The sequence below is a fragment of the Magnolia sinica genome, chromosome 10 (genome assembly GCF_029962835.1).
Source record: "Magnolia sinica isolate HGM2019 chromosome 10, MsV1, whole genome shotgun sequence".
Classification (NCBI taxonomy): domain Eukaryota; kingdom Viridiplantae; phylum Streptophyta; class Magnoliopsida; order Magnoliales; family Magnoliaceae; genus Magnolia; species Magnolia sinica.
In genome coordinates this window covers 69,167,999-69,178,176 of record NC_080582.1, presented here as the reverse complement: position 1 = coordinate 69,178,176, position 10,178 = coordinate 69,167,999, and the positions used below count along the sequence as shown (strand labels likewise).

Sequence of the window (10,178 nt, the reverse complement as noted above, 5' to 3'; positions counted from 1 at the left end):
AGATGGGTGTGTGTGAAGTTTAGGAAGAACAAATTAATAATAAGGGCGTTTGAAGCTGTCCAACAGTAGTTTCAGAAAGAGATGATATGATGGAGTGTAGATTGAGATGGTTTAGGCATGTGCAACAAAGTCTTGTGACTGCTTCGAAGGGGATCGTTTATTCGGGTTGAAAGACAAGAAAAAGCATTAGAGGAAGACATACAAGGCTTGAATTGAAGTGGTGAGATGGGATGTGAAAGCTTGTTTACTAATCAAGGATAGGGCCTTCAGATTCGTTGGCAGAGCATGATTCATAAAATCAACCCAATTATCAGGACAAGGCTGTGCTGATTGTGATTATTAAACTGTGATTTTGGCTATCATATGGAGGAACCTTGAGTACTTATTCAACCAAATCACCAATTAGAAACATTTTTGTTGATCCTACAACAAATAATTGATTAATTTCAGGATTATGAGCAGACAGTTGACCACTATTTATGAGAAAAAACTAAAGTGATGTGACTACATAATTTAGTTTATGGTAGAATTATGATTCTTAAGGACGATATAGCAGAAGAATATGAAGAAGTGAGTGGTTGCCTCTGTATACAATAAAGACTATCATTGGAAAATCCAAAATATATGTAAGAATTTTCCTAAGATTGTTCGCCATTACCTTCTCTCCATTTGTTGCTTTCCCCTTGGCCCTCGCAACAAGATGATCTAAACTGTTCATCTAGCAATGCCCATTTTCGTTGGCCACATGGAAAAGAATCCTATTGATAAGAGATTCTCACCATCCAGATAATGGCATTGAAATGTGGACAATGGTTTCTAACAGTTCCTTCTATGAATGTGGAAGATATCCAATCAATGGGATATATTGTTCCATCCACCAGAAGACACACTAACCTAACGGCATGGACCACTACATGAGAGGCACAAGGCGTACAAAAGAAGGAGAGAAGAAAAGATAATGAAATCAGGCCTCAAACATAAAAGTACGAATGTTATGTCTCAATTACCTACCTTTTCATGTAGTGCTCCAGATAGGTTGCATCCTTAAATTGACTGTTTGCATTCACTCCATGAAGAATATCAACCACAAAGAACATTAATTCATTGTGTGGAGTGAGCACTAAACTGTTTGGGATGTCGGCCACACTGACAGGGCCACTAATAAATTCCAATGAGTTTCTCACAGGAAAAGCACTTCGGTCAGTAACATCAGTTGGATATCTGAAAACTGGTGAAGATAAACAGCCCTTAACAATCTCCCAGTCAAGAGTCATTTTATCGTCATGTTCATGCTTCCTGACAGGAAGCAATAGGTAAAAGGTTGATAAGCTTAGCTCCGGTGAAGCATTTTTACCCAGAGGAACAAAGTCAGAAAGAAACTCTTCTCTGTCGAGGATGATCTTAAGAAACATTTCTTGAAAATTCTGTGCTTGGATAATCTGTAGGAGCATCAAACTCTGTTAGACAACAACTAAAAAATAATAAAACAAGTGGAGAATTTTATTTGTAGGCAAGCAATGTACCTCGTTGTTATCAAATTCAATCAATCCTGAAGGGAGAAGCGTGGTGTTAACAATTCTACCATGTTTTAGATGAAGATCAATATCCATGGTTTCAGCTTCTTTAGGTAGAGGAGTCTTGATAAAAAGCCCAAAATTTTGGTATTGCCTATCATCTGGGATAGGAATAAATTGAATAAAATAAAAATGAAGACAGACAGGATTCTCAGTAATAGACCAGGGAACTCGAAGTGCAGCAGGGACTAGCATTTCATGAAGTTCCTCTCGCAAAATTTCATCTGCCAATAAAAATATTTTATTAGAATAATAGCTGCAGGCAGTGACATGAAGAACGGAAAGGCAATGTGTGTGTGTGTGTGTGTGTGTGTGTGTGTGTGTGTAAAATTATAAAGTGTCCTGAATAATTAAACCTTCACTGTCATCAGACTCTGAAGGCTGTAACACTTGTCCTTCATTGTTTTCATCATCTTGGCCAGGCAAAAGAAAGTCTGTCAGAGCACCCAGTGCATGCAATTCTATGCATGCCTTCAGACATGCAGTTCTCTGAGCTTCATCTTTTGAAAGGCAGGGTAAGCTGTCAACTTGACGAAGTGGCGCATTGGGAGGGAGAACTATGCGGCAGAGAGTCCCATTTAAATCATCAATGTAATAGAACTCTGGCCTAGGGGTGAAATATCTGAGATAAAAAATGTTGCATTTCAACTGGATCAGACAGTAGAAGAGTAAATAACAAAAGAATGGAGAGATTTCACCAAGGCAACAGAAGTCTGAAAATGTTTGCCAGCATTTCTAGCAAGTACTGCAAGAGATGGTTACTCACACAAGTCTAGTATTTCCATTGTACTGTGGCAATCATGTAGAGTGATGGGAAGCATTGATCTGGCAGGTACTAGCCCAGATATCATGGATTATTGGAGTACTTATCAGTCTCTGGCATGCAACAGGCGGTTTAGAAAAGTTAAAACAAAAATATGCACCAGTCTACATTTGGTGACTGAAATACTTAAACAAATTAACAATCATATAGGACTGTCCAATCACTGTCTCCGGTAGATTGCCTGCTTATAATTCCCAGTCCCACTTCATCATCAGTTACAATCACGATTGCCACATGCACAGTTGGAGATGTTAGAGAAGTATGAGCAACTAGCATTGATCGCAAGTAATGCCAGCAAGACCTGGGATTTAGGAACATGAAATGAAAGCAAAAATAGAGTGAGAGCATACTCATCTCGTGGGAGTTTCGAACAGTAATGATAGAGTAATGAAACGCTAGATCCAGTACTAATCGAGGCACCGGTGGTCTCAACTTTGTACCTCCTCTCCTCCAAACCATCAAAAGTTTCACTTGATGACCTACATACAATTTCCTTGTTCATAAGATCTTCTTCAGAAATAAAATCATTGATTTTGTTCATCTCAAGCTCCTTTCCTCTGCAATGTTGAGAAGGTTGACAAAAATGAACTAGTTTAGAAAAGAAGTTGATGCAGAATTCAAATGTTTGACTGCAGGGAAAGCATACACAAAGGCTTAACAGATGGTGTTACAACCTAATATCTGCCAGCTGGCACTATTATGCAACAGTTATGGCCATTATAAAACAGAAAAATGGGAAAATGGAAATCGCAAAAGGGCAAACCCATGGAAAAGTTACTGGGAAGGTAAATGCAATTTCTTAACCTAAAAACGGCATTATATTTTAAAATGCCATGTAGAAAAAAGCCATTATTCTTTTACATAATTGGCGTTGTATGAAGATAGCATTGGTTATTTAAAAGGTATTTTCATTACATAACACCACGTAGAGCAACCACTCCTGTTATCATGGCCATTATGAAATTTTCTAGAACATTGGCAGGGAGATAAGAGCATCACCTGTCCACCAAAAACACATATTCTGACTGTTGCATGCGTGCACGGCCTCTAGACTGTATATAGCTGGTGACAGATTCTGGTAGATCAAACCGAATTACAAGGCAGCAGGTCTGTATATCAAGTCCTTCTTCGGCCACGTTGGTTGCAACCAGTAGATTGACCTACAATATCAAACAACAGAAGAAATTTTACCAACTGAATGCTGAAGAGGAATCTTACATGATACAGAATCAACAAGTATAAACTATAAAGGAAACTCAAAAATCTAAGTTTATCGCTTTATTAACTAACAGGGAATGGCTACACGTATTTTTCTTGCAAACACACCCTTCTAGTTTAGCTGCTTGAATATTCTAATTGTGGTGCTATTCTAACACCATAGTTGAAAAGGGCAAACAGAAAGTGAGTGTGTATATTTCAGTTCCCATTCCAATGTCTAGTAACACCAGAATCTTATTATAGATAAATCTAGTGTCTGACTTATGCAGGTTTGTAAGTGCCGGTAGAATTGCACGGCACAAGCGACACCTTGCACATACACCAGGATCAAATGCAAGAGCATATCGCAATATTACTCCAAAAATTCGAAAGGAAATCTTGGAGTACATGGATAAACAATTTAGAAAAAAAAAACATGATAGTATCGTACTTGGAGAGGAATTTACGGAACAAAAAGCTTATGAGAATATAAATGTGGTTGATGTAGATGAACCTAGCCCTACCCCCTACGTCAACAATCTGGTCTAGACCACCGGCCTCAAAAAGAGCTCGTGTGCATGGGCCCATGGATAAATGGTGTAGACCACACCCCAAGGATGTATTCCACCAAAGGGGACAAGGCAAAGGACTCGCTCAATCTACATTAAAAACCGATATAAGCAAAAATATAGGAAAACCACAATTCAATATATCGTTAAAAATTTATATCAAGCCGGTGATGCTTTCAACACTATTAATTTAAAAAACTTCAAGGTTATAGTTGAGGCAATAGGTCAATTTGGACATGTGCTTAAGCCTCTTTCATATCACGAAGTGAGGGAGATATGATATAAAGCCAACATTGATTATACACGAAGTTTCATAACCGAATATAAAGAATCGTGGAAAACCTATGGTTGTACACTCATGTCCGGCGGATAGACTGATAAATCCAGTCGAACTCTAATAAACTTTCTAGTGAATTATCCAACCGGGACAATGTTATGGAAGTTCGTGGATGCATCGAGCCATCCTCATACGGTAGATTATTTGTTTAAATTATTAGATATTATACTTGAGAAAGTAGGAGAGGAATACATTTTCTAGGTAATCATAGACAACACAACCTCATTTGTAGCCGTCAGTTATCTTCTTATAGAGAAGAGATGTCATTTACCCCTTGTGCAGCACATTGTGTTGATCTTATACTAGAAGACATAGGTAGGTTATACTTAAAAGTGGTTCCAAGCACTAAAAGCCTAAAAGAGTCACGGCCTTTATGTATAAACATGTCATTCTTCATCAAATGAAAAAACACTTTGGGTGTAACTTACTATGTCCAGCTGTCACCCGTTTCACTAAAGCCTTCTTAACAATACAACGATTGCATTAACAAAAATCCGAACTAAGAACTTTGTAGTGTCAGCCGATTGGACTAATGGGCCTTGGTCAAAAAAGGCTGAAGGGAAGCTAGTTCAACACACCACCCTTTCGCTATCCTTTTAGACACAAGTAACTACGGCACTAAAAGCGTCTGAACCCCTACTCACTGTGTTGCGATTGGTCTACAGAGATGACAAGCCACCAATGGGACAAGATTCCGACTCTACTAGACTTCTATATGAAAAGTGAGGGTATATTCTAAAGATATGTAGTCATCGGGCATAGGACAATCAAATTGCCAGGTATAAACATTTTTTACTCTTAGCATGTCTAATAATTTAAGTAATTTAGAAATAGTTTTTTACAATCTAATCTACAAAGTCTAACCTACTTAAACTTGTTTTTAAAGCTAAATGGTGGGCTACCAATGTAGTAGACCCTAACAGAAGAATCCAACTCTAAAGAAGCTGGCCATGAGGATTCTTGGACTCACGTATTTTGCCAGTGGTTACAAGCACAATTGGAGCAAGTTCGAGGTAGTAAATTTGGTAATTCACTCCTTAGTGTTGATGTCCGTGGAAAATGTTGGAGTTAGGGAGTTAAAAGTTATAACTAAGTCAAGTAAGCTAATGCACTTTCTTTCATGTAGATTCACAAAGGAAAAATAAAATAAAAAATCATCTTAAACAAAAGAAGCTTAACAACTTGATCATTGTCCAATATAACCAGAAGTTGAGAGAACAATTACAGGTTAGGCAAGAAAAGCCCAATTTCTATGACCCTATCTACTTACATGATCTGAATGCAGATAATGAGTAGCTCGTAGAGATGGAGGATCCGGTCTTTACTATCGAGGAGCTGACATGGGCCTAAGTTGAAGACGTCGCATTAGAATTGGCACATAAAAAAGGTACTTCCACTCGAAGGCGGAGGAGGGGGGCAAAGCAGTAGCAATTAGCCAGTGTAAGAGATTGAGGAGAAAGAAGGAGATGATTAAGATAAAGATCAACCATTGGATGTTAATGAAGTACTAGTGCGTATAGATGATGACAAAGCAAAAGAAGATGAAGTATATGGTAAAGAAGGAGACATCTCTAATGACGAAGAAGATGGTGATGATGGTGATTAAATGCCACAATGGCAAGTAGATCAATGTATATAGTATTATACTATTAGTATTATTTTGTAAGTAGTGAATAAACATTAAGTTGTAACTTGTAAATTATATTTGTACATTAAATAGATTGTTGAGTGCTTTGTTAAATATGTTGTTGAATGTTTATGTACTTCATTCATTGTTTAGTTAATTTTATTTCTCTCAAACAAAGTTGAAATATGTAAAATAAGTTATCTAACCACTTGGGGAAGTTTCCCCTTATTTCTTATATTTCTTACAATTTTTATTTTCTTATTTTTCTTTTTCTTTTTTTAAATTTTTTTTTAAGCACGTGCGGTCGCATATGCGCATATGCGATTGTGCAATTGCATATGCACATATGCATATGTAGTCGCACATGATGCCATATGCAATTTGACAACATTTTCAATAAGTTACTTGGTAGTGGACATGAGAAGGCACATTCTTTATTTAAATTCTTCAAGTTAGTTTAGTAAATGTGTTATTGTCTAAAAAGATTAACTTTATTTATCATTGTCGGTTTGGTCATTCTTCTAGTTTAGTTTTACCGTCTTTGTCACCTCAGTCTGTTGAGTCTAAATATGAAGAGTTTACAATGCGACACTTATGTTTTAGCCAAACATCATAAGTCTGCTTATCCTCCTATGGAGAGAAAATGTAGTATTAATTTTTTCTTTGGTTCTTCCTGATGTATGGGGTCCAATTCCAATTGTTTCTAATGGATTTAAGTATTTTTGTCTCGTTTATTAACGATGTTTCTCGTATGACGTGGATTTATTTGATGAAAAATAGAGATGAGGTTGGTCTCATTTTCAAAATATTTTATAGTTGGATTAAAATCAATTTAATTCAAATATTGGTACAAATCGATTTTTTGTCTTCAAGAGTATAATATTAATTATCAAATCACTTGCGCATATACCTCGCAACAAAATAAAATTGCTAAAAGAAAAAAATAGGCATCTCGTAGAAGTTATTCGTGCTCTTGTCATTGATATATTTGTTCCTAAATCTTTTTGGTCAAATGTTGTCCTTGCTACATGTTATTTAATTAATCATTTGCCTTTTAAGGTTATTTCTGATTAGTCTCTTATTACATATTTTTCGACGCTCTATCTTATCCCTGAAATCCCATTGCGGGTCTTTGAGTGTGTTCGTTATGTCTACGATATTGATCCTCATCGAAATAAATTGTTAAATTGGGCTATCAAATGTATTTTCTTAGGACGTTCGTCTTCACAATTGGAGTTTAAGTGTTTTGATCCATTCACTAAAAAGAAGATGAGGTTTTTTAAGACACTCCATATTTTTCTATAGGTCAAGGGGAGCACAAACCTAAGTTCCTCTTCTTCATGTTTTTTAGTCTGGTCCAAATATTTTTGTTCCTTTTAAACCTAATAGTATTAAAGATAAGGTTGTTTCTGATTCACAATCGACTAAACCAGACTTGAAGGTGTATGAAGAAGGAATGTTTGTACTTTATTTACTCTTTAGGTTGCGACGAAGCATGCTCCTTTGGCAACAGGTACTAATGGTGTTCCTATTAGCTATCCATATTTAGACTCATCCTCGGATTTGCCTACAGCTATCGGAAAAGCCAAAAGACAATGAACTTCTCATCTTATTGAACATTTTGTTTCCTATCATTCTGTCTCCGGTTCACAAATCCTCTTATTCTGCCCTTAAGTGTTCTTCTACCACTATTCCTAAAAATCTTAAAGAAGCTCTCTTAATTCTCCTATATGACAACAAGCTATTGAGGAGATGGCTGCCCTTGAGAGGAATCATACATGCGAGATGAGTGATTTACCAATTGAGAATAATCTTGTTGATTGTCGTTGGCTGTATGCTCATCTTATACCTAAAGGAACTACACAAACATATGGCTAGGATTATTCTAAGACTTTTGCTCCTATTGCTAAGAAAATTTCGGTACAGGTGATCATTTCTCCTGCTGCTAATTTGAATTGTTCGTTAAAGAATGGCTTTTTGAACGGTAATGTGGGTGGAGAGATTTATATGCTTCTGCCTCCTGATTTTGCTAGAATGGGAGAGGAAAGAAAGGTATGTCATCTTAAGAAGGCTATATATGGTTTGAAGCAAGCTCCTCGAGCTTGGTTTGAGAAGTGTAATGGGGCCTTAATTCGCATTGGATTTACTTGCATTCACTAACCATTTTGTATTTGTTAAGTAACATGCATGAGGTATCATTATTGTGAGTGTGTATGTGAATGATATCATTGTCAGAGGTGATGATACTAGTGTAATTTCTGAATAATAACTCTACCTCAACAAGGTTTTTGACATCAAAGATTTGAGATCGCTAAAATACTTTTTAGAAATTAAAGTGTCTCGTTCTAAAAAGGGCATCGTTTTGTCTCAATGAAAATATGCCCTTGAACAAAAAGTTGATAAAAAGTTGCAGTTGCAGAGAACAGAAAGAAAGAAGAAGAGTTTAAAGGTTATTTTCAAGTTTTCCTTCAGGTCATGTTTTTTTTTACGAAAATGGGTTTTCTTGCGTCGTTACACAGGAGAGAGAGAGAGAGAGAGAGAGAGAGAGAGAGAGAGAGAGAGAGAGAGAGAGATTGCATTTGTAGAGGAGAAGAGTTTAAAGGGTTTTTTTTTTTTTTTTTGCCTTCTGCTTCTCTGGAAAATGGAATTTTTTTAATATTTTTTTGGGTTTTTTAATCCCAAAAATGGGTTTTCGTTGTGCAGAGTTCTGATGGACCGTAATGGGCCATTACGTATGCCTCCCTAGTGGACCATTATAGTGCATTTTTTGGGGTGCCCTATTATGCCCTCATATCACTTGGGGCCTGTTTGTTAAATCTGAAATCTTAAGTCTGAATATGAAGTCTGAATCTGAAATCTGAATCTGAATCTGAAGTCGGAAAACTAATAGTGAATCTAGAATAACTTGTTTGTTAACTAACGTCTGAAATATTTAAAATATATTAATTTGACACATTTAACTATATGAAACAATTGTAGCCTTATAAAGAGATTTGATGGCAAATAAACTTCACGGTGGACATCAGGAAGGTTTTAACGGTAGTCGTTCCTGTCCCACTACTTTGTGGTGTGGTTGACTTGAGTCTTGGATGTGCATCTTTTTTCGGATTATGCTTTAGAATGATATGGAAAAGTTGATAGACGGTGTGGATCTAATACATAAATAATGGTGGGTTCAGAGAAGTGCCCCATGTTAAAAGTTGGGATGTATATAACGCGAGGGAGAAAATCTTTGTCGCAAAGGACAATTTTGGATTAAAAATAATAATAATCACGAAGCGCATTCTTGATTCCCCATTAAGCTAGACTCCTATCACGGAAAAAAATTCGACATAAAATGGTGGAGCGCTTTCCTTCTTCTGCGTTAACAAACAACACTAAACATGGAACATTTTCCAAATTCTGCGTTAATTGCAAAAATTCAGCGTTAACAAACAAGCCCTCAATGGGTCACACTATTACTATAGAGAATGTTGTGTGTTTTTTAATGTAAGTGCATGTGCACACTTTCCTTTCTCCTACGGCGTACTATATGCCCTATTATAATAAAATATTGTGTTAGGGAATGCAAAGACTAACACAACATCTTTCCCAAAACTCTCCTCTTTCTTCTTCTCTCTCACTCTTCTCCTCTTTTCTTCACACTACAATCATCAAACCATTCTCTTATTGGTATCAAAGCATAGATCCAGGCATTCTTCATCAAACCTTGCTAACATCAGCGTTGTATAGACGCATGGACTCCATTTGAGCTAAAAGTTAAGAGGTTTGATAGATCTTGATTTTAGAAGATTTGTCATGATTTTTTCAGAATTTTTTGGACCTCCTTTCATGGTGTTTTGGGCGAAATAGAGAAGTTCGAAAATTGGGCCCATCTACCGTTTTTCTTCGATCTACCTCAAATTCGTAAGCTTTTCTTTGGTTTCTTTGCTCAAGGTGGGCCGAAATCTTCCTCCCAAGCTACTCATGGAGGATTTTTATTTTTATTTTACCTAAGATCAATATTTAAGAGAGTTTTAACCCCAAATGGACGTGCGGCTGAGCCGTTTTT

At 36.6% G+C, this 10,178-nt stretch overlaps 1 protein-coding gene across 8 annotated transcripts in view; it reads right to left on the bottom strand.

The window, feature by feature from the left end:
* Window positions 1–10,178, bottom strand: part of LOC131216926 (endoribonuclease Dicer homolog 4-like) — a 188,393-nt gene that overhangs the window by 78,003 nt on the left and 100,212 nt on the right. For all 8 annotated transcript variants that reach the window (XM_058211553.1, XM_058211557.1, XM_058211552.1 and 5 more), the window contains 5 exons: window positions 3,397–3,557; window positions 2,748–2,954; window positions 1,931–2,196; window positions 1,524–1,798; window positions 1,012–1,439 (listed from right to left, as the gene is read on the bottom strand). In XM_058211553.1, coding sequence (XP_058067536.1) covers window positions 1,012–1,439; window positions 1,524–1,798; window positions 1,931–2,196; window positions 2,748–2,954; window positions 3,397–3,557 — 1,337 coding nt within the window. The remainder of the gene's footprint in view (window positions 1–1,011; window positions 1,440–1,523; window positions 1,799–1,930; window positions 2,197–2,747; window positions 2,955–3,396; window positions 3,558–10,178) is intronic.